Source organism: Aplosporella prunicola, assembly GCF_010093885.1.
Source record: "Aplosporella prunicola CBS 121167 unplaced genomic scaffold K452scaffold_15, whole genome shotgun sequence".
Taxonomy (NCBI): Eukaryota; Fungi; Ascomycota; class Dothideomycetes; order Botryosphaeriales; family Aplosporellaceae; genus Aplosporella; species Aplosporella prunicola.
This window is the reverse complement of record NW_022983543.1, coordinates 821,257-847,083: the sequence shown is the minus strand read 5'-3', so window position 1 is coordinate 847,083 and position 25,827 is coordinate 821,257. Positions and strand designations below refer to the sequence as shown.

At 52.9% G+C, this 25,827-nt stretch overlaps 8 protein-coding genes across 8 annotated transcripts; 2 read left to right on the top strand and 6 right to left on the bottom strand.

Moving 5' to 3' along the window:
* Positions 1-364: 364 nt before the first annotated feature.
* Positions 365-1,814, bottom strand: K452DRAFT_299171 (uncharacterized protein; the record flags this gene model as incomplete). Its single annotated transcript, XM_033542197.1, has 3 exons — positions 365-690; positions 746-1,196; positions 1,245-1,814. The coding sequence occupies 3 exons, from the start codon at positions 1,812-1,814 to the stop codon at positions 365-367; spliced, it is 1,347 nt and encodes a 448-aa protein (XP_033396845.1).
* A 1,715-nt stretch (positions 1,815-3,529) lies between these two features.
* On the top strand, positions 3,530-4,337 carry K452DRAFT_272950 (uncharacterized protein; the record flags this gene model as incomplete). Its single annotated transcript, XM_033539121.1, has 2 exons — positions 3,530-3,992; positions 4,054-4,337. Coding segments are annotated over exons 1-2 (546 nt in total), but the record flags the coding sequence as incomplete, so codon positions are not given.
* Positions 4,338-5,559: 1,222 nt separating this feature from the next.
* K452DRAFT_288500 (uncharacterized protein) lies at positions 5,560-7,819 on the bottom strand. The gene is made up of 2 exons (XM_033540665.1): positions 7,720-7,819; positions 5,560-7,589 (listed from the first exon to the last, which is right to left on the bottom strand). Exon 2 carries the CDS (start codon positions 7,483-7,485, stop codon positions 5,851-5,853), a length of 1,635 nt encoding a protein of 544 aa, XP_033396843.1. The 5' UTR covers positions 7,486-7,589; positions 7,720-7,819; the 3' UTR covers positions 5,560-5,850.
* A 1,303-nt stretch (positions 7,820-9,122) lies between these two features.
* On the bottom strand, positions 9,123-10,492 carry K452DRAFT_319366 (uncharacterized protein; the record flags this gene model as incomplete). Its single annotated transcript, XM_033544232.1, has 1 exon — positions 9,123-10,492. The coding sequence occupies exon 1, from the start codon at positions 10,122-10,124 to the stop codon at positions 9,123-9,125; it is 1,002 nt and encodes a 333-aa protein (XP_033396842.1). The 5' UTR covers positions 10,125-10,492.
* A 361-nt stretch (positions 10,493-10,853) lies between these two features.
* K452DRAFT_319365 (uncharacterized protein) lies at positions 10,854-12,272 on the top strand (the record flags this gene model as incomplete). Its single annotated transcript, XM_033544231.1, has 1 exon — positions 10,854-12,272. The coding sequence occupies one exon, from the start codon at positions 10,854-10,856 to the stop codon at positions 12,270-12,272; it is 1,419 nt and encodes a 472-aa protein (XP_033396841.1).
* Positions 12,273-14,525: 2,253 nt separating this feature from the next.
* Positions 14,526-14,918, bottom strand: K452DRAFT_229721 (uncharacterized protein; the record flags this gene model as incomplete). Its single annotated transcript, XM_033537058.1, has 1 exon — positions 14,526-14,918. A coding segment is annotated over one exon (393 nt), but the record flags the coding sequence as incomplete, so codon positions are not given.
* Positions 14,919-16,042: 1,124 nt separating this feature from the next.
* K452DRAFT_229176 (uncharacterized protein) lies at positions 16,043-18,280 on the bottom strand (the record flags this gene model as incomplete). The annotated part of the gene is made up of 7 exons (XM_033537017.1): positions 16,043-16,328; positions 16,460-16,734; positions 16,814-17,431; positions 17,501-17,766; positions 17,823-17,890; positions 17,950-18,071; positions 18,122-18,280. 7 exons carry the CDS (start codon positions 18,278-18,280, stop codon positions 16,043-16,045), a joined length of 1,794 nt encoding a protein of 597 aa, XP_033396839.1.
* A 1,851-nt stretch (positions 18,281-20,131) lies between these two features.
* Positions 20,132-22,697, bottom strand: K452DRAFT_288497 (uncharacterized protein). The gene has a single exon (XM_033540664.1). It carries the CDS (start codon positions 22,196-22,198, stop codon positions 20,606-20,608), a length of 1,593 nt encoding a protein of 530 aa, XP_033396838.1. The 5' UTR covers positions 22,199-22,697; the 3' UTR covers positions 20,132-20,605.
* Between the last annotated feature and the right edge of the window lie 3,130 nt (positions 22,698-25,827).

Sequence of the window (25,827 nt, the reverse complement as noted above, 5' to 3'; positions counted from 1 at the left end):
TCCTTCTCGGCTTGCTGGAAATATGAATAGTCCTGGGAGCTCCTACAGCTCTCGTAAATGCATTAAATATGGCCTTTTGACGAGCGGGAGCCCCGAGAGAGTCCAGCAATGACTTGTATGCGGCTGAAAGGCCGACGTTGGTAGACGCAACCAGTTTGAGAAGGGCTGGGTGGGCTAAAAAATCCCGGAAGGTGGTGTACATGCCCAGAGGTTGAAGATGTTGATAGGTATATCGCAATGGCAAAGGAACACGACGTCGCTCCTCATATTTGAAATTATGAAGGCATCGTTGAGACCAAAAACTAAACGGCTATTAATTCAGGTTTTGCTTACTGGAGATTCCAACTTACTCGGTAGGACTACATTACTTCCCACCCCCTGTCGTATCAATCTCTCCAACACGCTCGAATTTTGGTGTGGTCGCGTCTGTTCTCCTCCACTCAACGATCTGGGGTCCTTTCTCGATCGCGTATATACGTCCTAGTTGATTTCCGGCGATCGGTGCAAGTGGTAGAACGTCTTCCATGCCAGCGACATTATCTTCCTGCTTCCAGCTTTGTCCATCGTAGTAGGCCATCCTAACTCCCCCATCTGTTTTGGTCATCAAAACATGCAGGTTGGTATGGTCCTCAGCATACTGCGATATTGCTGCAAGTTGGGCTCCATCATCGACTGGGATGCGCTGATCGCCTGTTTTCCGTCAGTAAATCCCGTTCCCGAGATAAAATGGAGGTGCTGAACTGACGGAGGTCTGAGCTTGTCCAAGATATGTTATAACCGCCATAGATTTCGGTCAGGTAACCGAAAGAACTGAAGTAAATTGCCACTCTCGGATACTTGACTGAACTTTTTGGGGTCCTTTGGATCGTTGTGACAGCCATAGCGCTGCCAGTATCAGGACTTATATTTGCGACTTGCAACTTGCCAGTGTTGGCTCCAGACTCGCCATTTCCAAACGGATAGTTGACCATTAAGCTGTCGGCTTGAGACCAATAGGCAGTGAAATCGGCTGAGTTGCAACCAGTGGTGGCGTTGCACTGTGGTACGTACTCGACAATGCTCGAATTATCGCTGACCGACATGCTGCGATCCATAAACTCCACTACGCTCCAATCGTCTGTTATTCTTCTCCTAGGAAGATACAAGAAACGGATGAAGTTATCAGTATCAACAAATATGCATCTGAAGTCGCTATCCTGATGGAGTCATCAGCAGAGAAGGGCAGCTAGATTGAGGAGTCGTACGTTGTCTGAGCGCCAATAGTTTGATGCGGCGATTGGCGTTCCATTTTTTGGACTCATGTCTTCTCCGGTCTCAGGCACTACTTCGTAGAATGACCACTTGTCCGTCGAAGAATTCCAATCAGAGTACCAGATCTGCAACGAGTTATCTTGGTAGTAAAGCTGGGAATGCTCGATGCCAGCCGAGTCCGTATAATTCGCCGCTCCAAGGTACGAGGTGGAAACAAAACCCCGACGATATGGTGCAGTGCCATTTCCTCCATTCGATGTGCTATTCCCGTTGTTGGATGAGCTCGCTGAACTTTTCCCTCGTGTCGCACCAACTCCGGCCCCAACTGCGACGCCAATGATTACGAGTATAGCCGCGACGACCAAAATCCAGAAGAACCTTTTGCGCAGACCACATATCGTTTGTCTTGGCGGAAGCGGGCCTCCGTTGCCTACAACCTCTTTCCCAATTGTTTTGTCGATCACCTCTGGCGGATCGGAGCGGGGTAAAGCCTCGGGTAGATCACCCATTTGCGCCCTGTCGACTTCGAGTGTGCTGTACGGCGGCTCTTGCGGTCCCGTCATTGCGGCAAGTGTCTGTGGGGGTGACAACAGGCAGCGACCGTTCGACGGCGAAGTTGGCTTGCGGCCCCTTAATATGAATCTTCAGGTGACATAAGACCGGGAAAAAAGAACCATGCTTACATATCTTGGCGCATGGTACGACCGGGGAGGTATGAATCAAAAGTGGTTAGCAGCATCATACCCTGTCCCATTGCGGATCCTTACTCAACATCGCCAATGCACAATGGGTTTTTACTGGGATGTGGAAGAAGTGCAGTGAATTCCATCCTAAGTATTGGTCTAACGGATCCGCACTGTCTGCTTAGTTCACAGCACTGCTAACTTGTACTGGAAATAGTAATCCGTATGCCGACGTTGGAAACAACGAAGACGAAGGGCCGTCATGGCCGCCTCGGATTAAGTGGTTTCCGAAAAAGGCATAGTGAAAGGCGGGGATGTCGGGTCCCCAGCAATTTTCTTGCTAAAATACGAGAAATTCTGGGGTGCGGGACAAGATCCAATCGGAATTTTGCCATTGGCTTAGGTCGGCGAGTCGCAATCATAGCCCCCACTTACCTCGTTCAAGACTCCCACACTTTTCCAAGCAACCTGTTGCCCAACGAGGATTTGAACTTGCGAAACCCAGAAGCGGAAGGGATATTAAAACAGACTTCGGCTTTCTATCGCGTCAGCCCATGTCAAAGCCATCCTCGAGAAAGCATGGGGACAGCAGAGCTGACAGTATCTCCAAGAGACTCAACAGTGTTGCTAGTGTCAAATGTTCTGTTGCGTCTCCAGTCCAAGAAGCCGCATCACCGCTTTCCCGTCGTCCAGCAAGAGTGGTTGACGTTTCGCGATTTGTAGTGACCGCGAAGACTCCAGTTCTACGCTCTAACCCTCTTCTGTATGCAACAATGCCACTTTCCTACGGCAGCTCGGCATGATTCAGCATCTGACAGTCGGCCGGCACGTATCGATGAGGGTACGAAGGCGGTCATGACGTGACGCGTTCAGGCGCGAATGGTGCAAGAATGGAATTCGGATGCCGACGATTACACTATGAGCGGAGGGGACGGGTGCTGCCTTGCGCAAGCGCTTCTGAATCCACGGTGCCGCGATACTTTGGAGTAAGGACGGATGGATGATGAGTGATGAGAGTGGTGCGCTGTGTCGCGAAGTCGCGTCGAAGGTCGCGTCGCTTGTCGCCGAAGAGAGGCGCTCGATTAGATCGATTTGATAAGATAAAGCTTATCAGATCGTTTCAACCTTGCAACAACGACCCCGCATCTCCCAAGAAACCAGGTTTCTTGACGCTGTCAACCAGAGCTAGCCAAAAAATCGTCTGTTTGCAACAACGAAGGGCATCACCCAATAAACGATCAGCTGAGGGTCCAACGCACTTGAAAAGCATGCAACGACGGAGTATGTATTCCATCTTAGGAAACGCAATGTCTGTGCAATATGCAAGGGGATTAATCAGCTTGCTACCTGTACGTTCATTTGCCTATAATCGAGCGTCCGTACGAGCAGGCAGAAGCCGCCCCCGCGAGCATAGCCGCACACGCTGCTATTTTTGAAGGCCTCCCACATGAAGCCTGAACGCCAAAGCCTGCGCCATGTGGTATTTGAACCCGCAGGCGTGCGTCTCATCATGCAAAGGTTGACAGGAAAACTTCGCTTCCGCTTCGACATGCCGCAAAACGATGAAAACAACAACATAAATCATACGGCATTGGGAATGGGCCCAGAACATGTCGAAGCTTCGAATGGTATGGTTTTATGGCAGTCGATCAGTATGTCAATCTAACAAAAAACTGTACAAGATGCGGAGGAGCCCATAAAGGAGCGTCAAACGACTCGGTCCGAACGCATATGGGGATGCATCAACAAATGGTGGATCTTTGAGTTTGCTGCATGGCTCATCAGCGCCATAGCCATGGTCGCTATCATCGTTGTCCTCAAGAGATACGAGAAAAAACCGTTGCCCGAATGGCCGTGGCACATCACGCTGAACTCTTTCATTGCCGTTATGGCCGCCATCGCAAAGACCTCTCTTCTGGTCCCCGTTGCGTCATCGTTGGGGCAGCTTAAATGGGACTGGTTTCGACGACCGCGGTCATTGGCTGACATTCAAACTTTCGATTCCGCGAGCCGAGGACCCTATGGAGCTGTCTTGCTCATTTTTGCAACAAAAGCTATGTAAGTATCGCAATACGAGCCACTCCATTTTGATTGTAGCTTACAACCTGTCTTTTTATAGACATCTCGCGTCGTTCGGGGCTCTCATCACACTCGTGGCTCTGTCAATGGATCCATTTGTACAACAAGTCGTCAACTACCCAAGCAGCCCAGAAGCTTCCAATACCAAGGCGGCTAGTCTGCCATGCGGTCGCAACTTCACAAGTTACTCGTCAAACTTGGATGGAGCTGAGCCATCAATCGAGATTAGAACAGCAATCCTTAATGGCCTGTACTCGGACTTCTCAAGCGCAAGCAAATTCCAAGTTACACCGATATGTCCTACCGGGAACTGCACATGGGAACCTTATAGTTCTTTGGCCGTTTGCGCTACTTGCACGGATATATCGAGCCACATAACAGTAAAGTCCGGGTTTGAGGGAAAGAACAAACAACCATACCGTAATTTCACTATAAACGAAAGTGGGTTGACCCTGGGATTCGTTTATGATCCCCCTATCGAGACCGGTCATATTGGCGGAATGCTAGCACGCGAGATCTACACATTCGAAACTTCCGTGTTGAACTTCACAACAGCAACCATCGGAGCTCTACATTTTATCAATAGTACCATTGGAAAAGACAGCGACGGGGAGCCCGAACATTTCTTAAACGTTACCGCGAGCGAATGTCTGCTAAATGCGTAAGTGGCTAATCCCAAATAAATGGCTTCCTTGCTAACCAAAGTTCATAGTTGCGTCCAAACCTACACTGCTGACATGACCGAAGGTGTCCTTCATGAACAACTAGTTTCATCATGGAGTAACCAAAGTACAGTGTTCTCTTCCTTGTATGAACCTGCTTGGCTCGTGCCTGACGAATCAGATGCCACAAAACCAAACAATTCAAAAGGTGGAGAACCTTACTTCGTCAGCGGTCACACTACAACAGCTATCCGTCTGGGCCTCCAGTATGCCTTCCACAGTGAAGTGTATGTTCGTTACATGAAACTGGACGATGACCCGGAGATTACATCCTTGATGGATGACCTTTTGGTCCTGTACCAGAAGGGCGATCTCAACAAGACGATGGATAACATCGCGGCCAGTTTGACCCGTACCTTCCGGGAACCGGAATCGTCCGGGAGCAAGGCCGACCAAGTAGATGGAACGGCCTTCGAGCTGGTCGTGCATGTCCACGTACGCTGGTGGTGGCTGGCATTGCCGATCACTTTGGAGGTTTGCACGTTGGTTTTTTTGCTCACAACAATTGCCATGAGCCGACGACGAGGCCTGGAGGTTTGGAAGTCTTCTCCTCTGGCACTGATCCGGAGCGGGACTAATGTGGGATATTTTTCGGAAATGAAAGAGCTGCATAAGATGGAAAGTGCTGCGGAGCAGACATATGTCAGACTGGAGCTGTCGAATGGTGAGATACAGTTGGCGGAGAAAAAGTAGCACTTGGCACACGGTCACCGCTATGAAAGAAACCCAAATTTCAACAAGACCAGGTCTGATCGGAAGGCACCAGAAAGCATTCCACCGCCGTCATCGTGCTTGTTTACTGGTCTCAGCTAGGGAACAGGGGATTTCCTTTCCTATTTGATGAGTAAATGTCATTGGTTACAGCGTTCGTAAGCCACTGAAATGACGATGCTAACTACGTACATACAGGATGTTAACATACTACAGACCGTTCAAGGGACATCGATTTTGTGTGCCGCTTGCACACACCTTGACCACCTTGAGAAGAAACTTTATAACCAGTTAACGCTAAAAGGGTATCGAACTACATCGTAAATATGAAAGCGCATCTCGAAAGGAATCTTCCTTACACAAAACCAAAACCGTACAAACGCAACTATCTTGGCACCCAGATGTTACCTTGGGGTTATACTGCCGGGAAGCTCTGCGATGATCTCATGTCCACCCGGCAACTCTTTTCTCTCGCGATCTTCTGCAGGCATTTCCGCTTTCATGTTCTGTCCGTGGAGCTCTGCTATAAATCGATTCTGGCCCTGGAGCTCTGCCGTTGGTACTTGGAGCTCTGCTCTCGATTCAGGAGTTAACTCTTGGACAGGAGCGTGATCTTCCATAACCGGAAACTTTGCGGATCGCCTTCGGTGCCGGCACCAGAATAGCAAGAAGCCGATAAGAACGAGAGCAGCTACGGCACCAACTACTCCTCCTGCAATGGCTCCCGCATGAGACTTCGATGACGCGGATGTACTTGTGGATGGGGATGCGGAGACCGTAGACGATACAGAGGCACTTGCACTTGTCCTCGAAAAAAGTGTTTTGACGGTATCTGACGACCAATCGGGCTCGGCGTTCTCTTCGTCAGCGTACCAGTCCTTCACGACCTGCGGGGACTCGTAATCCGCCGCATCGGCATCGTAACCATCACTCCATTCCAAGGCCGTCATGTCAAAGATGCCCAAGCCCTGCGTCCACGGATCCGGGTCCTGCCATCGAGCAGTGGAGTTGAGATTGTCGTTTTGGCCCCCAATGACGAGGACTTGTCTGCCACTGCCGACGGTATGGCAGGTCAAGCCTACCCGGGGCGCAGTATCGGTCGGGCCCTTAAACCAACGGAAAGCCGGCAACGACAGGATGAACGAATCGCTGTGCGTCTTGCCTGTCGCAACCGTCCAGCCCCCAAAGACGAAGAGCTCATACGAGTCTTTTCCCTGCGTGCCCGCCATGCAGAACTCGTCGCGCACGCTCGGCGCCTCGCCCGTCGTCACCTGCGAGTGCCACGCCCCGGTCGCGACATCATAGATCGACACGCTGCTGAAATCGAGGTAGCCCTCCGCGTTTGAGATGGACGTCCTGGTGCCGCTCTCCCCGCCCAACAGCACGAGCAAGCCTCCGCTTCCATCGTCCTGGTACCCGAACGGCACCGCGGCCGCTTGCCCCCACATGCCGGTGCCGTAGGGCGTCCAGCCGTCAGAAGACTTGTTGGCCCACTCGCCGGAGGAGAAGTTGTACGACACGACGCCCGGGACGGGCACCGCGTCCTCGCCCTCGACGTTCAGGTCATCCGAGCTCTTCGTCGCCACGCCCCCCACGAAAAACCCCGTCTGGTCCGCCACGGCGCTGTACCCGCCGACAGGCCGCGTGAGCTGCTTGAACACGGAGTCGTCGTCCTTGACCGTCTGGCGCGCCCACGCGCCGCCGCCCTCGCCATCGCCGCTGAATTTCCAGAGGCTCTTCTGCGAGACGGCGTAGCCGTTGGGCGTGCTGCCAGACCAAGAATAAAAGGCGTTAGCGCTTTCGTCCGCCCAGAATTTGGGCTGGAAAAACACGGGCGAGCTGCCTTTGTCGATGCGGCTGATGTTGACGGTGGCGTTGGTCCAGGACGCGCGCATGTCGATGGCGAGCGTGTGCGTGTTTTGCACCGGGTCGCTGATCGCGCCGTCTGAGTCGCGCGAGCTGTATAGCCCGCCGTCGATGTACACGAAGTCGCCGACGGCGGCGGAGCCGTGGTTGTTGCGGCGGATGAAGTCCGTCATGGCTGGGTGTGGGCGGTGGATAGATTGGGAGCGGCGGAAGGGGAAGGGTATGGCTTCGGTGAGGCCAACGTCATGCCAGTGGGAGGAGGAGCGTCATGGTAAAGGTTAGAGCTGCGAAGCGCCGTTGTTATTATACCTTGCAAGCGCCCGGCGCGGCACAGCAGCTCGTTTGTTCCCCGCCGGCGCGTAAGTAGGTTCCGGGCCCAGTTTTTCTAACTTTTTGATTGGAGACAGGTCGGTCCGACGATGTCGCTTCGTTGGTGTGGGTCTCTGTGGAGTTGAACCTTTCGACATCGATTCTGACTGCAACACTGTCCCTGAAGATGACGACGTAGCAGGCTCTCAATCGCAAAGGACAGAAAAATCACCCTACACAACGCTTCCCCAAAGCAAGCATATTTACAAGGGTCATTGCTCCGACGTTTGACGTTGGCGCACAAGCCCACCTGCCTGATGCGACTAGCGCGGAATTGCACAACGTCGGACGGCGGAAGAAGTTGGCCGGCTGGCCTCCTGCCTCACGACATGTCTGTCTGCGCTTTGCGTCTGTGCATGACGACGCTTGAATACTTCCTCATCCGTATTCAGGGCACTCGAGCAACAGAGTATTAAGAACCATGTTCTTGCAGGGAAGGTGGGCTTTCACACTAAAGTCGACGCTCATGGAGACGTTGCGCGTCTTGCTTATATTCTACCTCATTCGCCTTTTCAGTCGGTTCACTAACAATGTCATACGGCGTAGAGCATAGCACCGATCATAACACGATGCCACAAAACCAGTTCCCCGACGACGACGGGCACCCCTATTGATCAACCGAAAAGAAAGTTGAAGCCTAGCCAGCGGCCCCCGCACCGCCACATGCTCCAAGATCTTCAACCACGCTTATGTGAGGTGGGCGAGGACGGTGGCTGGTGTGTGATATAATAGAGTTTAGGAGCTGGGGGTATAAGAGGGCTTTCCTACACTACTTACCGCGTAAGATCAAACGTGGTGTATCTACAGACGCGTAGAGGTTAATAATCAGCTCAAACGCTACACCCGGACTCACCCCATACTGGCTAAAAAAAAAAAGAAAGCAGTACACTGTACACAGCCTTCCTACCTTTTATTAAACTCGAAACAACGAAAACGCAACGCCAGTACGAAATATAAAAGAAAAAGTTTTAAACACTACCACTACCACTTTTCACTACTCAGCAAGCACTCTCAGTCTTAAACTCCACTAACATGCCTTTTAGGCCCTTTTCTCAGCGCTTCTAACAGGAAGAAAATTCCACGCCATCATTCTCAGTCAACATCTTCAGTTACACCTAAAAGGCTAAAAACAAGCAGCAAAGAAGGAGCCGCTTACGAACGGCTACGGAACCACTCTCCGCTCTCACTACCCTCACTCACTCATACGATCAAGGCAGGTCAACTAACAAACAACAACTCATCTCTATCAATTAGCACAAACAATCTCGGACAATCATCAACATTCAGAATAGTTCTACAAACAGCTAGGTAACTCTCTCTCCAATCCCGCAAAACCCAAACTCCACTCTCCAGCGCTACGCATAGCGTACCGTGCTCCCAAAAAGCAAAAACCGCAAAACCCAAGGTATCCCGCCGCTCCTAAAACCAAGGACGTAGGTACTCAATCCAGCATATCGATCTCGCCCGCGCGCCAGACATTCTCACACACGGGGCAGCGATCGCCCTCGCCACAGACATCGCTGAGGACGCTCTCCGACGGCGACGACGAGCGCGAGCGCGAGCGCGAAAACACCGTCATGGCGTCGGAGAGCTGCGAGCTGGTGTCGGAGTCAGCCATCTCAGTGTCTGCATCGGCGTCAGGGACTGGGACTGCTTCAGTGTCAGCGATAGGGTCAGCGACAGGTTCTCCATAGTCATCAGTGCGGGGATGGAACACGCCGCAGACGGGGCATCTGCCTCGGCTGCGCGAGGGGTGCACAGAGGGGAATACGTACGGCTGCGGCTGCGGGTAGGGCAAGCCGTCCTCGTCCTCCAATTCCTCCAATTCCGCCATCTCGACATCGACGCCGTGGTCTCTGCCGACGTCGGGGTCCTCGTCCTCGCTGTCTTCGTCTGCGTCCACCACCACCACCACCTCATCCTCATCCTCGACCTCATCCTCGACCTCGTACTCGGACACGTTCTCGTCCTCCGCCTGGAACAGCGGCTGCTGGCAGTTCGGGCAGCTGCGGCTGTACACGCCGTAGGCGTCGCGCGTGCTCCACCACTGCCAAATGCACTCGGCGTGGTAGATGTGCGCTGAGCAGCCGAAGCAGGCGAGCTCGAGGTCGTCGATGACGGTTTGGCAGATGGTGCACGTGACGTGCTCGTCTGCCGTGCCTGTCTCTGCGGCAACGGCGTCGGTGTCGGCCTCGTCCGAGCGGGGCCACCTTCTCGGGTGCGTGAAGAACCAGGAGGGGAAGGTGACGAGGGAGGCGAGGAAGATGTTGCGGGGTAGCTCGTGCGGGTCGACCTCTGCGGAGGCGGCGGCTTCGTAGGCGCGCGGCATGGCGGCGGGAGTGTCGAGGGCGGGGATCTGCTCCCAGGGCTCGCGGGGTTCGGGGGTGGGTGGGGATGGAGCCGAGTACGGCATGGTGTTGCTTCCGCTGCGGAAGGAAGACATTGTCGCTTGTTGTGGTTGCGTGGTCAATGGCAAGTGCTTCTGTTCCTGCGTTTGTCAGTTCGTTACGAGTTTATGATGCCGATATTGTAGTAGTTGCTCATGTTTTTAAAGAGAATGTTGGGTGCGTTGTACGGAGACTGGTGTTGTTTTGTGCAGAGACTTTGCGCCTGGCGTCGGAGGGAAGCGTTGTGTTAAGGCGGCTGTTTGCCATGGCAACGGTTGCTGTGGGGGTTTTTTTCTCATGATGCCTGTGTGTGTTAATGACTTAAGCTTGGAGAGTTAGCTGCGTGAGTATGCGAATGGTGGTGGTGGGTGGTTGCGGAGGTGGGGAGATGCGAGCGCATGATTGTATGTTTGAATATATATATGCCTAAAAGGGTACTTGCCCAATACAGGAGTGTAAGCGAGAAGGCAAAGGGACGGAATAGAACGCCACCTTCCCGACGGAAACGGGGCGATGGAGAGACGTATGTGATGCTCGGACAATGCTGTAATAAAAGTAAGCGTTGGTACCTAGGGTAGTGCGCGACAAAGAATCAGTAACAAAGAAAGGGCCATTGCCATGGCGCAGTCACGTGCGCTTTGTTCTAGTTTATACTTTCATCTAGTTTAGGCAGCAGTCGCGCTAGGAGTAGCGCTGTCTCAACGTCCATCTACGACTACATTCATCCCCTTTGTTCTGTTCCTGCGCAATTAACAATTAACAAACAACAAATAAGTCTCATCACCATGGACAATGCCCTTGTCAACGCCCTTCCAGAAGAATTACTGGACCGCATCCTCTCCGAAACCAATCCGCAAACACTCACATGTCTGGCCCAAGTGTCTCGCAAATTCCACCGGCTCGCTGCGTCCCGCCTGCGCTACGCCAGCCACACGCACCACAGCAACGAAGACCACCACCACTTCCGCCAGCTACTCAGCACGCTCATCCGCCGCCCCGACCTGGCTGCCCACATGGAGCTTGTCGACATCGACGACATGCAGTGGGAGGAGACCCCGCCCGTGGACCCTTACGAAGGCCATTTTCCGGACCCTGTCCCGCCCACGGACCTGGCTGATCTGTTCTGCACCGCGGCCCAGAAGCTAGACGTCCCGGACAAAGACGCGTTTCTGACCTACCTGCGGAAAGGCAAGGAAGCGGCCGAGATGGCGCTGTTTCTGTGGCTGGCGCCCAATCTCTCAAAGCTGGTCTTGCGCTGGATGTTCTCGCCCTCCAACCGCAGCATCTGCAACCTGCTCCACGCGGCCGGCGAGCCCGTCGGTGACTACGAAGACGCAATACGGCCGCTCTCGCGCCTGCACACCCTCATCCTGACCGACGAGTCTGACGTGCCCTTCCTCCCCGTCCTCCTCCGCTTCTACTGCCTCCCCTCCCTGCGCGCCGTCCTCGTCGCCGGCAACCCCGTCGCCGCCCCCAACGAAATTCCCATAGTTTTCGAGCCCCCAGCAAACACGCGCTCCTTGCCACTTGACCGCGCGGCCTTCACTTACGCCCGTCTCCCCTTCACCACGCTGCGCTACCTCGTCATCTCGCGCTACAACCTCAAGTCGCTGACGCTGCACTGGGCCGACGCGGGCGCGACCTTCCCCTCCGACGCAGAAGACATGCTGCACCCGCTCAAATGGCACGCCAACACGCTGGAGCGGCTCGCCCTCGACACGGGGGGCGCGACGGGCCTGCCCGCCCTGCTCGGCCTGAAGCAGGGGTCCTGGCTCAAGGCGCTGCACATCTCGGGGCAGCTGCTGACAGGGTACCCGACGTACGGGGGCGCGCGCGGCGACGCTGCCGCAGGCGCCCTGGGGCCCGCGCCGTTCCTGGACCCGGCGCAGCTGCTCCCGGGAAAGACGCTCGAGGTGCTCTCGCTGAGCTCTGGCACCAAGGGCGACGCGGGGTTCGAGCGCTTTTTAGCGGCGCTCGCGACGGCGGGGGCGGGCAAGCGCGAGGATTTTCCAAGGCTGAGACAGGTCGAGGTGTGGCCGGTGGATGGGGACGGGTATTGCGTTAGTAGCGCGTTTTTGGAGGGCTTGAGGGGTGTTTTTGCGAGTTGGGGCGTGCGGCTTATAACCGTGGGAGAGGAGAGGCATGCGCTGGACTTTGAGTGGTATAGGTGTGGGCGCGTTGTCCAGCTGGGGGAGGCGCGGTAGCGGTTGGGGGGGGGGGATGTTTGTTCGTGTACAGACATATCAGGGTGTAGCATCTAAGTAAGTTAATCAGCGAGTTCAGATCTTTATGATGGTGTTGGTGGGTACAGCTGATAGGGCCTTGCGTGGGCTTTTGCGGGCCTTTGTCGTTATACACAATACTACCACGCCATCCTTCCTAAACCTAACAAACACACAAACACACCCTTCCTTCCCTTGGAAAAACACACAAATCACGCCTCCCCAGCTACACAAGCCGTGCCGTAGCTTCTACCTTTGAAGCATAAGCATTGATAGCGATATCGATAGCGCGACACTTCACGCGTATACACGCATGCATGCACGCGTAAGCTGGAGAGGTCTGGCACGGGCTGTGTTTGCGGTCTTGTGGCTTGCAGTGGGCTTGAGGTGGGGAGTTATTAGGAGTAGTGGAGGAGAAGGGGGAAGGAGAATGAGTGGAGGGGGAGCGGTTGGAGTTGCGAATGGGGTGGGTTGGGTTAGTGTGTGGTTGCTGTACAAGACGGCGGAGTGGTTTTCTAAGACTATGTGAGCTGTTCGATTTGACTCTGTATACTAATAACGCATGAAAGCAAAAACGAAAAGACTACCTCTTACAGTCCAACTGAACTGCATAATCTCCTCTAAACGTAGATGCGACTATCTCAAGAATATTTCCCTCGCTTTGGACGTGTCTTTTGCAGCCTCTCCGAACATGATTCCCTGAACGTAGCAGTCTCCCATCACACAATAGTTCTCTGAACCGCTTCTGAAGTTTGTTCGCCCGTCGCCTCTTTCCTCATTCTTTTGAGGGCGAAGAGCGAACGGAACAGTGCTCCCGAAAAGGACCCATACTTCGTCACCCGGCTTCATCCATTCCGGGCCAAGCCCGAAAAAGCCCTTGGATGTAAAGAACAGCCTCCTCTTGTGGGCCACTGTGACAAAAGCATAGGCAATGGCGGAGTCGATCCAGACGTTTTCGTCGCTGTCTGTTTGTAAAGAACGAACAAACTTCATCATAGCGTCTGGACTAAGATAGGGGTGTTCCTCACTCAGGACATAGTATCCCCCAGTCAGCATACTGGCAAAAGCTTCGATTTTTTCACATCCGGTGGGATGCTGTTCTTGGCCTCGATGTGGTATATCTAATGTACGAGCCAACTTGCGGATTATTGAACCACAGCTCATAAAAGTAGATTGATTGATATTGCAGGCAAGGCCGATTTTGGAAATATTATCCGCCTGTATACCAACGACTGAGATGATATCGTCTATACACAAACGAATTTGGACAACATTTCCATTTGCGGCATTGTACCGGGTGCTTTCTTTTTGTCGGACCGCTTGATCGAAATGTTCGCCGAAATCCTTCACCCACGAGGGACTATGTCCATTGGGCTCAGAATCTCTCCATAAAACAGAAAATGGTTTGTCCGGGCACTCAACAAGCAGTTTGATGCTTAGGGTCTTGTTCATCTGGGTCATGTCGATTTTGTAGTCTGCGAAGACTCCGCACGTTGGTGGTAGAAGACCTAACAATGCGTAGACTTTGTCTCGAGTGTCTTTCGCTTGTCGATTATTAAATGTGTACCAATAGTTCAAAAGTGTGTGTCCGTCTTCCTTTTCACCGTCCGCGTCACTAAAGACCCTGTCAGGAGAGCGAATAAAAGCAGTAATGCGCTCTTGAGTTCTGCTAATATAGTGCAGGTTGTTGTGGAATTTGGTAAGCATATTGGTGTTTGGCTCACCAGTGATCCGCTCAAAACCATTAGTGAGCTGGGCAAAGATCCCTGAGCAGCATGTCAAGGCATGTTCTCGTAAGTTTTCTGCCGCACGACCTAGGGTATTGAAGGAGCATTCGAAAGTTCCGCAAAGGATTGTTGCATCCGGTGGCATGACTGCTTCTTGAACTGTCCATATGCGAGACCACCAACTCCGGTCCAGAAGTGCTGAAAGTGCGATAATTGGCTCTAGGGATTCGAAAGTAGATGCTCCCGTGCTTCTCGCCAAATTCGCCAAGGAGGGGATGAGGTTCAGATGCTTGTCTCTCTCCAATGGCTGTACGAGATCGACTAGCTGGGAAATCCTTGGACGACGCCCATGCCATTTGCAGGCAGGATGCGGACTCCAGCAATGATCGCAAATCCTCGGAAAAGTAGCATCAAACTCGGGCCCGTGAGGACAATGGACATGGTTTTTTAACCGGAAGCAATCTTTGGAAAGGGATATGCACCAGGAATCTCCTTCCTCCGACTCTTTTCCAACCCAAAGCAAGCCCCTCTCGCTTTTCGCGTAGATCAATCCCATGAGATTGACTTGCCACGACTTCTCAGCTTCGTTGCTTTGATCAATGCTGAGTGCATCAATCCACAAGGTTCGAGGTTTGTCCTCTGTTCGCAGTTGTTTGAGGGCGGAAAAGAGATTGGCCGTGACGTTAAATGCATGGCCGTCTACTTCGATTGTGTCGGTAATATTCGCATCTCCCCATGTATACGAAAGCGCTTCATATTGTGGCCACGTATCCAAAGACACGGCAAATGAAGTGCAGCTAATAGGACTAGTATCGTGGCCTGGAGATGGTGGAAGCAAGTTTATAAGACGAATATCGCTCGTCAATTCGTTCAGTGGTGTATATCGGAGGGTTTTGGACATGGTGTTTTCGACGGTGTCTAGCTCCAGCCTGCCTGCACTTGTTTATAGGGTAAACTAATCGAACCAAGAAGCAATAATTTTCAGAAGAAGACGCTGACCGGCATTTTTAAAGCCTTTCGTGGGTAGACAATTTCAGCTGTTATAAAGAGCGATGGGCGAAAGCAGAGTAACAGCAAGTCAGCGCATTAATTAAACATAGCTGAGTTGACGTAGGGTGTACTATATATAATGTGTTAGTCGATTTCTCGAATCCCATAACACATTTCCATCAGCCCCGAGCGATCCTATACTTAAGACGTATGCATTTTTAGCTTCATTCAAGTATAGCATATTTCTAAGTTTAGAAGAGCAATTATATTGCGCATCATGTACTCTGAATTGTGTTCGTTAAGGGTCTATAGCACGTATTTGAAGGCCCTCCTACCATCTTTTATAAGTCTAAGCTTCTTACCACCGGGCCTGGAATGTTACCCGTAACGGTCAAATATCTCCAGGGGAACCCTAAAATTGTAATTAGAATCAATTGCTAAACAGATGTATTTTCCCAAAGGTGCTAAGCAAGGCGATAGACCTATTATTGGTGGAGAAATAACATCAGCTTAGGAGTTGCATATGCATAGCCGCTAGGCTAACCTGCTTTCGGGAGAAATTTTACAGGGTCTCTCAGCTTGAAGTTACAAAAATAAACATAATGAAGGGGATAAGAGCGCTTAGACATTCTTAACGTTAAATGAATCTCATCATTCGTCATTAAAGCAGCGAATGAAACTTCAGTGATTTATTTACATCTTTTAATTTAGATACAGCAGAATACACTCATCACGACCAACTTTCAAATTTGGTCCATCTTACAAGCTTTTATTAGAATATCTTTTTTGCAGAATTTAATGTCTGTATTAACTCAAAAGCTGCAGAAGCTAAATCATCCCCGGCCCATAGACCCGGTCATAACGACAATGTTTGCATAACGCGTAAGCTGGAACAGTGGGTAATTCATCAGTTCGTCCTCCCCAAGAAACCAACAACCACCTCCTCACCGCCCCATAAGCCGAACAAAAATAGTGACAACGACCCCAAAACCCCGAACAAACATAGTAACAACGACCCCAAGGCCAGCTAGTTGCTTAGGGCGACGGCGGTGCCGCCACAACCTCGATGGTGACATTCTTCCCTGGGACATTCGTCGCCGGCGGCTCCGTCACAACCTCGATGTTGATATTCTTCCCCGTGCCATTCGTCGTCGGCGGCTCCGTCACAACCTCGACGTTGATGTTTTTCCCTATGACATTCGTCGTCGGCGCCACGTGCAGCTTCCTCTTCTTGCGCCACTGCGTGCGCTGCTCGTATGCATACGCCAGGCCAATCAGCGTTTGTTCCTTCCAGGGATTACCCATGAACGCGATGCCGAATCTGCGTGCATGTACAAGTTAGCATGTCTTTGTCTTTCCAAGACACTTCCTAACAACAAACACAGAAAAACGAAAGAAAAGCGGAAAGGAAGGGAACAAAGAAGGGGAAACAGCAAACAGAACACCACTTACGGGATGCCCTCCGCCCGCTCCACCAACCCCCAACTTGTCTTCACAACCTCATTTCCCTTCGGGAAATAGCCCATCGGCACCGTGACGACGGGCGCGTTCGCGTACGCCGCAATGCGGTGGCTGATGCTCGTGGGCAGCACCACCGCAGTCAGATTTTCGACTCTCAGCGTGCCAAGCAGGCCACCCGTCTCGGCGCCTAGTTCTTCAATCGCTTTCACCGCCTTGAGGTACTGCGGCGAGGTTTTTTTGAGGTTAAGGTTGAGCGCGTAGTCAATCTACACCAGGAGCACAGCAGTCAGCCAGTGTGAAGAAAACAGAAGTGAGTTTTTCGGGGGAGGCAATGTGCAGACTTACGAAAGCCGTATCCCGTTCTGGATACTCCTCGCGCGGATCTTCTTTCATGATTTCCACAACAGCATGTAGATCCCAAAGATGCTTCGGATTCCACAACACATTCCTTAAATAGGCGTCGAAAGTGCTACGCCCCTGCATGCCCAGCTCGATTCCCGCAATCAGCGTATCGTTTCTGTCATGGTAAAACATCTTGTCGAAATCTCTGATGTTGGCTTCCCGCACCACCTCCGCGCCCGCGGCCTCGAGCTCGTCCAGCGCAGCGTAGAATGCGTGCACCTCCGTCAGGCTTATGAAGCCCCCCTGCCAGTACCGTATGAGCGCGAGGTCCGGGACACCGATGCGCGTGCCTTGAAGCGCGTTCGGGTCGCACGCGTCCACGTACTTGGGTATCGTGACGGTATTTTGGTAGGGAGTAAACAGGGTTGCTTCGTCGTCTACGTCGGAACCCATTATCACTTGGAGCATGTAGGCCGCGTCTTTCACGGTGGGTGCTATCGGGCCCACCGTGTCGCGGAAAGGGGACACCGGGACAACGTTATACCGTGATGTCAGGCCGACGGTAGGTTTGATGCCAACAACGGCGGCCTTTGCGGCGGGGAGAATGATTGAGCCATTGGTCTAGTGGTGTGCGCACAGGAGGTAAGCAAGATGTCAGGGAGGAACAATAAGTTAAATATCTGTACGAACCTCTGTTCCCAAAGCACCGAGTGACAGAGCCAAGGCTGCAGCCACCGCGCTGCCGCTCGAACTTCCGCTAGGGTCTTGGTTGGGATAGTACGGGCCGGTGGCCTGGCCGCCGTAGGCGGACCAGCCGTTGGACGAGTTTCTGGAACGGTAGCCGGAAAATTGGCTGAGATTCGTTTTGCCCAGGATGACGGCGCCGGCATCTCGGAGCTTCTTTACTACCATAGCGTCTTTTTGGGTCTGGGTACCGAGAAGTGCATAGGTGCCGGCTGTAATGCAGGTTAGTGTGAGTGTTTTAAAGAAGAGTTGATGCACTGCAATGTACCGGTCGTGTTCATTTTGTCAAATGTGCCGATACTGTCTTTGACGAGAATTGGGATGCCGTGCAAGGTCCTATTGATGTTAGGTCTCAGCCAGAGAATCCTCCAATGCTCTTATAATGCTTGACGTACCCTCGAATGTGCCCCCGCTGCCTATCTTGATCCAGTGAAAACGCGATGTCCCATGCATCCGGATTTATCTCCGTTACAGCGCGCAGTTCATTGTTAACTTCTGAGATGCGAGCCGTGTAGGCCTGTGCGAGTGTCAGTTTGGCTGTTGATTCTTTTTCTTATCGGTACTCACGTTGACCAAGTCAAGGCTTGTGTAAAAACCTTGGCGCATGCCAGCTTGGAGATCTTCGATCGTCGCATCGAGCAGGCCCTGATGAACCTCTATTGCTTTGCCACATGCAATAAGCGTGAAAGCGAGCAAGAAACCGGCTAAACCTCGTAGTGGAGCCATGGCTACTATTGAAGAACAGAAGTATTTGAGAATGAATCGGAAGGTGATCAACGACCTTTTATAAGGCGAGCCTTGCCACCGAACCATGTCACCGCAAAAGGACACATCGTTGTTCCCCTCAACTGCGCACGTTAACCGGGGTAGCAAGAGTGGGGATGCGGCGGCCTAAGCGGCCACCTTGCGCCAAACCTCCGAAGGCGAACGACAAGAAAAGCCCCGGCTTGCCACATATCCTCTTGGACGGTTTCTGCGACTAATATACTGGCACTACAGAATATGTCCTGGAGAATCGCAAATGTATTTTGTTGCAAGCCGTATTTAAATGCAAACTCTCCACAAACTTAGGCCACAAACGGGGTGCCGGTGCAGGGCGTTGGGTCAATAATGACAGCGTTTGACTTCCGTGCGCTTGACCTCAGATGTGGAGCCGGTCCCGCAGGGTAGGCCGCCAGGAATGCAGCGTTCGACTCGGCTGCAGCCTCGGGTCCTTTTCCGGGGCCACAGGTAGCGGTAACGGTTGGGGGTTTAGCCAGCGGAGATGAAGGCCCAGAAGACGGTGCTGTCGTTGATGTGGTCGGTATGTACCAAGACTGAGCAATATGGCGGAGTACTTCATGTGGGCAAAAGTGTTGGAAAATCGTGATGGATGCGCTCGTATGCTCCTAAGTGAAGTCATTGGCCTGGATGCTGGAGCGTTGCTGCTCCTGTGTGTACGACATGGCGCGCTTACTTTATATAGACAGAAAGATTGTACCCTCGTGTACGGCCTGGGAGCTTAGCGGCAACGATGAAGCAATGTCTCCTCGATAACGTTTGCGCTCCTCACAGGAACGTTTCCCCGGGCTTGCTGAGTGGAGCGCACTAACGATTCAAGACCAGTGTCCGGATCGCCTTTGATCAACCATCTGATAACCCAATTTCAACGTTGTCTGAATCGTGAAGGCCACTGGTTGCTTGTGGAAATGCTTCCGGTACGGTTTTCCTCCTTATCTGGTGCATGTATTATGAGACGTGGACGTAAGCAAAAATTCCGAGGTCGGGGCTGCCGGCTGCCGCGTTGGAAGTATTTGGCCGGGTTCATTGGAAGCCTACTTTCGAGTCGTCATTGGTCTTAGTGTGCTTTCAGTACTGCGATAATGGAGTATAGCTGACGGAGAGCAAAGAACAGATGCACGCGTGCGTCCACAAACTTCACACTGGCACCCCCACGGCCGGCCGCATCAAACTTCCTTAGACCCGTCGCATCAGCAACGCTGAGCGGGAGAGCGGAAAGTCTGGCGTAGCGGGAATCCTGTATAAGCTGGCATCTATGTCGCCTCGGTAATGGTTTCCGGAGCTGGAAATGAACTCTCGTAGCCGCAGTAGGCGTTCCGGGTAGATGGCCAGAGTCATTGACGCCACGAAGCGGGGAAGAGCGGATAGATCCGCACACGCATCCATCTCCATCTCCACAGCAACCCCACAACCGCATCACGACGGTGTTGTCAACCGCCTCGGGCCGGTCAGCGAGGCCGACGTAAGACCTCTTTTCCACAGTCTGTCCCTTGAGAGTATGCGTCGTGGCGTCGTTCGAGACCGGTGACTCTTGATGCTGACATCGCCATTGCGTTGTTGACAGAAAGCGCGTATAGGGTCAGGAGGGATGAAGGACGGAAGTAACATCTGACACAGATGGCCAAGCAGGGGAGCGGAGAAAGCGAGGTGTCAAAGCTAGTTGATGCGGTCTTGAGCGGATGTTTGATGCAGCGCTGTCGTCCGATTTCGTCGCGGTCCGACAATCCCCCGCCGCACTCTTCTCCACCCGCTTACCCGCTCATCTCAGATCTTTCGACACCACTCCAAATCGCACATCGAAACTTCAACGACCAGCCCGCTTCATCTTCCCATGTCTCCGACGATGAAGCATCATGCTTGGTCGCAGCCTGCCAACAGCGATAGCAGCACCTTTGCTTTGTTGATCACGCATGGGGCTTTTCGAATGCTGTCACATGTTCTGGATGCGTGGTAATTTCTCTGTTATTCGCCTTCTCGCTAATTGACGATTAAGCCGTCAACCTACGTACGCTACGTTGTCAAGGTGCCAGAATGTCTCAGACCGTCCAATCCCATCGGATTCTTATTCTCTCATACTCTTTCTCCATAAACTCTCACCTATGCCCGCCACGGCTCCCAGAATTCGTAACTGCGGCATACCGGACTGGCCTCCTACTGGGGGCGAGGAAGCGGCCTCGGACCCTGAGGCCTCCACCTTGATGGGAGCAGAAGCTCGCAGCCCGTGGTTTCCTCGATCGATCGGATGACAATCTCTGCTGGCGTCATGTACCCCTATCCGTACACGGGATGTCCTCCAAGCAGAAGTCCGATCCAAGAGCCCGAGCTCTTATCCAAAACCCAAGAACCGGAATCGCCAGGCTCTACGAAGAGTTCCCTATGCAACTTGTGGGGATTCTCAATCCTCACTGCTTCGACACTTGGACCGGATGGCGGCCACTTCTCGTCGTGTTTGACAAATGAGCGGGCAGCGTTTATAAGGCCTTCGGTCCAGCCAGAGGCGCGTCCGACTTTGATAACCCTTTCTGCATAAGGCTTGTTTTCGGGTTGAACTGGCTTCCAGGACGCAACCGGCTTCAGGGAGAATGATCGAACCTGCGGGTGGTGCCTAATATGTTTCGGTTGCTCGATATCGGTGGGTAGGAAGGTGTCGAAGTCCCGTTCCACCGTCACCAAAGCCCAGTCTAGCGCGACCTTGGAGCTGCCCTCCTCCACAAACTTGTAACCGCTCGCGGCACGCAAATTGCCCACACGGCAGTTCCTCCCGCTTAAGTTTCTGTGGGAATCCTCAGCTCTTCGAATGGAGAGCTCGCCTTTAAACAGCATACTATTAGCTTTCTCGTCGCCAGATTCAGCTTTTTGCGCGACACTTTGCCCCCACTCGTCTTTAACAACATGCTGGTAAATATACATGTCGTGTATTTCGGCTAACCTGGCTCGCTCCATATCCTTTATGTCACATGGAGCTGGCTCCTGGTAGATGAGATGTTCAGGCGGATTTGGACAGTCCAAAGGCTTGAGGACATCGGCGTGCAGCTCATGAGAGACAGTGTGAAAGCTTGTCAGTGCATAGTTAACACGCGCCAATCCTCTTCTCGGGTCCCTCATTGTCAGAAATCCGCCAAGGGTGCCGACCTCCCTATCCAGTGTACAGCCGCTGAGCGAGTCGCCAATCCGCAAGCGATCTTGGCCAAAGCCCAACCGCGTCGGCAGCTTTGAGCCATCGAGCCGAGGAGGGGGGCGCAAACACTGGCTTTCCCAAATGTCAATGTCCTCGATGGGGCCCTGCAGGCAACTCCGTAACCCAAGTCGGAAGGCCAACGTATCCGCCGCGCCGATTATCTCGATCAGCACCGTAACTGCGTGTTCCGGGCCCATGAGCACGAGCGAGAGCGCCGTCCATTGCCACCTGGCGACGTCGAGCTCATGGATGATCTTCGGTGCGACCGCGTCCCACGCCTCGAGGATGTCGCTTTCGTGGTGCAGGACTGGCCACGGACTGTTCTGCGCGTATCCCCAGTTCATGATCTCGACGACGTACCTATACGTCGTGAATGCGACAATGCGCGCGATGGCGCGGGACCAGCGGTCGTTGTTTGTCGTGGTGTCCTGGGCATCGACGGAGAGCAAATCTATTGGCGCGCCGAGCATTCTGTACACCTTCCCTTTTTTGAGGCTGAAACCTCGGTACTTCATGCCGCAGTCATCCAGAATGGCGGCGATGCGTGGGCGGAGCACTTCAAAGGCGGCGAGCTCGGGGGACATGGGATCCAAGGGCCGCGTGACTAAGGGCATAGGGTGGAGATTGGACCAGCCTGCGCGGTAGCGTGTCACGACTGGTTCAATGTGGGAGTGCTCGTTGTCCATGATTGTGGTGCTGGTTGTGGTGCTGGGATTCGGGGTGGTAATGATGTTTGTGGTGGTTTACGAGAAGACAGTAGAGAGATCGTTCTTATAGGTTTGTAAAGAGCTGGTCAAAAGACTAACTAGTTAAACTAGGCGGCGACAACCACAGGTAGCGGATTCTCGGCTTTAGAACCCACGAATTGCGGTCTCATCGGCTATCACGGTATAATAGGGGATTTAACTGAGCCTACCACTACCGTGAACGTTGAACGAAGCCTGTTTGACTACTGCACTCTCTTGTAGATAAATGACCTTCTCTCTTTTCAATCCTTTCTTTCGCTCGTTCTCTCTTTTTCTTTTTTTCCTTGTCTCAAGCCCAGACATTGGGAAATCTTTTCTGTACCTAGCACCACATCTATTACTCCGGAACTTAACACACTTTGCGGTCAAATTACATTTCTAGCTGCCAAGACCCCACTGTGGTCAAACCAAGTATTACTTTTTTCTTTTATTAGCAGTCATGAACGTAATTGTATATACAGTGAAGCTCCTTGCCAGTACTACGACCATGCTCAGTATATTAGTCGTCGGCGGCGAGAATGCCGTGTCCGGAGCAGCTGCCGGGCTCTATTACCTACTGTTCGCGCTCCTTAAGCAAGTTCGTGGCTTTCGTATCGCATGTTAGCACATCTTCAGCAGCATTGCGAGCGGACTCAGTACGTACGGCCACCTTCAGCACCTAGTATAAGCATTCCACTCGGTCGGTCAGAAAATATCGCACAAAAAACCGCTGGGTCTCTTGCTCTCCCTCCACGACGGCTTTGTTCCGGTCAAGAGAACCGCTGGAAGCATCTGTGGAATCCTCCTGGTCCTTCAGTCTGCGCAACCAGCCAGCACAGCCGGCACGGCCAACAACCGCGCCAGCGTACGTTTCATCTCGCCGCTGATGTTGTGCTGTCCCGCGCCCCGGCAGCGGCTTGCTCGGCGTCGGCGACCCGAATGTCCTTCACCGCCCGTTGACAGCATGCATGCGGTCGCGCTCTGTTCGTGGTTTTTTCTTCCCGGTGTGAGGGTAGGGTAGTAACGCATTGGCGAGGGTAACTTCGGTAGTGAGGGTGGTGGAGACAGATTAACGGAAGTTGACTCTGCCAAGCGCCGTTAGCATCTAGTTCTACAAGCATGTTTGCGATGGTCGAGACAGTGGAAAGTGATGGGCAGGCCGTGTAGGGCGCTCTCGGACTATGACAGGAGACGCATCGTACAGACTGGTAGAAGGTGAATGCAGAATTGGTGTATCAGTTCGAGTTGGACAGGGTCGAGATGGAGAAAGCGGCATACCTGCGACAACACTGCATCAACTTCAAGACCATCTTCCCGAAACGCAAACAAGCCACTGCGGGCAGTGGCAAACAAATCTTAAAAATGTGGAGGCTTCCTCAATGGGCCAATAGCATTGCATTGCGCTCGACAACGTCGTCCGCGGAGGTAAGAGCCACTCGCCGGACTTGAAGCTACATGGGATTTGCCATTTTCCCAGTCGCTGATGCTGAAATGTCGTGAAGTATGCTTGGTGCCGCCATCACGGTGGCCGAGAGCGGGAAAGTGGTTTGCGTATCAGAGGAGCATTTCGCTGAACTCGGGGCTGGTCGACTCTTGGGGCGCCGGAGGCTTGTCCGTGGCAGGGGACGTCGTTGAGGAAGTCTGCTCAACTTGATACGTGGTAAGCCTCAGCTCCTTTGAAAGGCGGGTCTGTGAGCACACGTGGTGGTTGCTATTTCAAGGAAGTGGCGCGGAAAGAATTTCTCTGCGGGAGTCATCAGCCTTGCGGAACGAAGTCAAGAAAGAAGACCGAGACCTTACATGCATGGGAGTGCAGTCTAGCACAGTCTTGTCAACCAGCCATGTCCATGTCCGAGACGTAGACCAGCGAAGCCTTCTCTAAACCCATTGTTATCCTTGTCCACTACTGAAGGTCATCGCTTGACGTGACGGATGACTGGAACGATGCTTCCGGAAGGCACGAACGGTTTGTGCAGATGTATAGCGAGTTGATTGAGAGCAGACTCTCGATAGAATAGAGTAGCGGTCGCGGAACGGCAGAGATATTGGGGAAAGCAGCGGAGTCGCCGAGCGAGTGAATGAGTGAGTATGGACTGGCGCAAAAGTTGTGAAAGGCAACCAGCGGGATCGAAAAGCTGCGAGCAAGTTCGGCAGGCTTCCAGCCTCCAGGCCTTGTGCACTCGCCTTGGGAGAAGTCTTCAAAAGTCGTTGTCTTCTAAGAATCCCGCAGAAAGTTGCCAGCGGGAACAATGCCACTGCGACAACACGAATGAAACAACTAGTTGACGCTAGCGTGAGCAAACATCGAGCATGCAAGCGGCAGAGCTTTTAGCAAATACAAACCTCCAGGCTTAACTTCGACCGCCCCGTCCACCGACCCAGCGCAACATTTCCGCCAGCCACATGCTCAACGCCCAACGCGCACACAGAAAACTCTTCTTCGAAACAGCGAGCACATCCACCGCAAATCGCCCACGCAATCGCAATCGCAATCGCGGCGCCACTGCCCCGGCCTCATCTACCCGCGCGTCCTCCGTCCCTCCACCAGCCGGCGCTACTGCACGCCGCTAAGCGACAGCGCCGTCGATCGACCTGCCTCTCTCGCACAAGTGGCTGGCAGCTGAACGTGCGCGGCGTTGGTGGCGCACACCACCCGTTTGGTCGGACACGGCTCGCGCTGATAGCGTAGTGGCCTGGCGCTTAGTATGTGGATGTGCGTCCTACGTTCGGAGGGGAGTAAATGTTGTTCATACCCACGGAGAGCCGTACCCTGCGAAGGCCAGGACATGCTAAAGGCGATTTGGGTTTGGAAATTAGAGGTATCGCCGTCGTGCCTACATGCTCTTGTAAGGAGATAAAAGTACTCCCTATGGATCACTTCTTGTGTAGACCTAGGGGCTTGCGTTCGTAGCTTTGCTTGTCGTTTTCCGGGGTACAAGGGAAGCACCAGTTCAACACTCTACAGCCCACCCAACCTGAAGCACAGAAGACGTCAGCATCTCTATCCGGGTTGATTTGTCCTTATTCGCTTTCCGGTATACTACTCCTATTACGATCACATCACTGAGCAGCCAGGAGCCGCGCAGCCGCACAGTAATAATATTCTTCATTAACTACGTGAACTAGATGAACCATAGCAAGCTTCATATCTATCCGCCGCTCACAAACCGTAGCATTGTCCACACGCATTTGGTGTTGCCGTACAAGCGCACTCTAGTCAGAGCCGAGCTCGCGTCCGCAAGTATCATGATACCATGTATGCCAGCCTACGCCTGATTAGCATACATGCAAAACGCAAACATCAAGTGCATGCTTACCATAATCACCACAATTCTTATGTAGCGAGCCATGATTGACGGCGGAAAACCTACGGTCGCGAGTACTGGATTAGCATGAGAAAACCTGCTGTGATGGCTTATAGAAAGAACAACTTGCCTTTTACCAATGATCAAACCGATCTATCCAAGCTCGTGGATAGTCATGAGACCAGTCCACCCTGGTTGTTGACTCTGCAGTGGGGTATGATCGGCGGACGCAGTTTGGCGCGACAAGGCTAAAAGCGGACGGCGAGGCTAGTAGGCCAGTGAATA

Excerpts from the sequence above, each read along its gene's own strand:
- K452DRAFT_288497 (XM_033540664.1), bottom strand. The coding sequence starts at position 22,198 with ATGGACAACGAGCACTCCCACATTGAACCAGTCGTGACACGCTACCGC.
- K452DRAFT_288500 (XM_033540665.1), bottom strand. The coding sequence starts at position 7,485 with ATGACGGACTTCATCCGCCGCAACAACCACGGCTCCGCCGCCGTCGGC.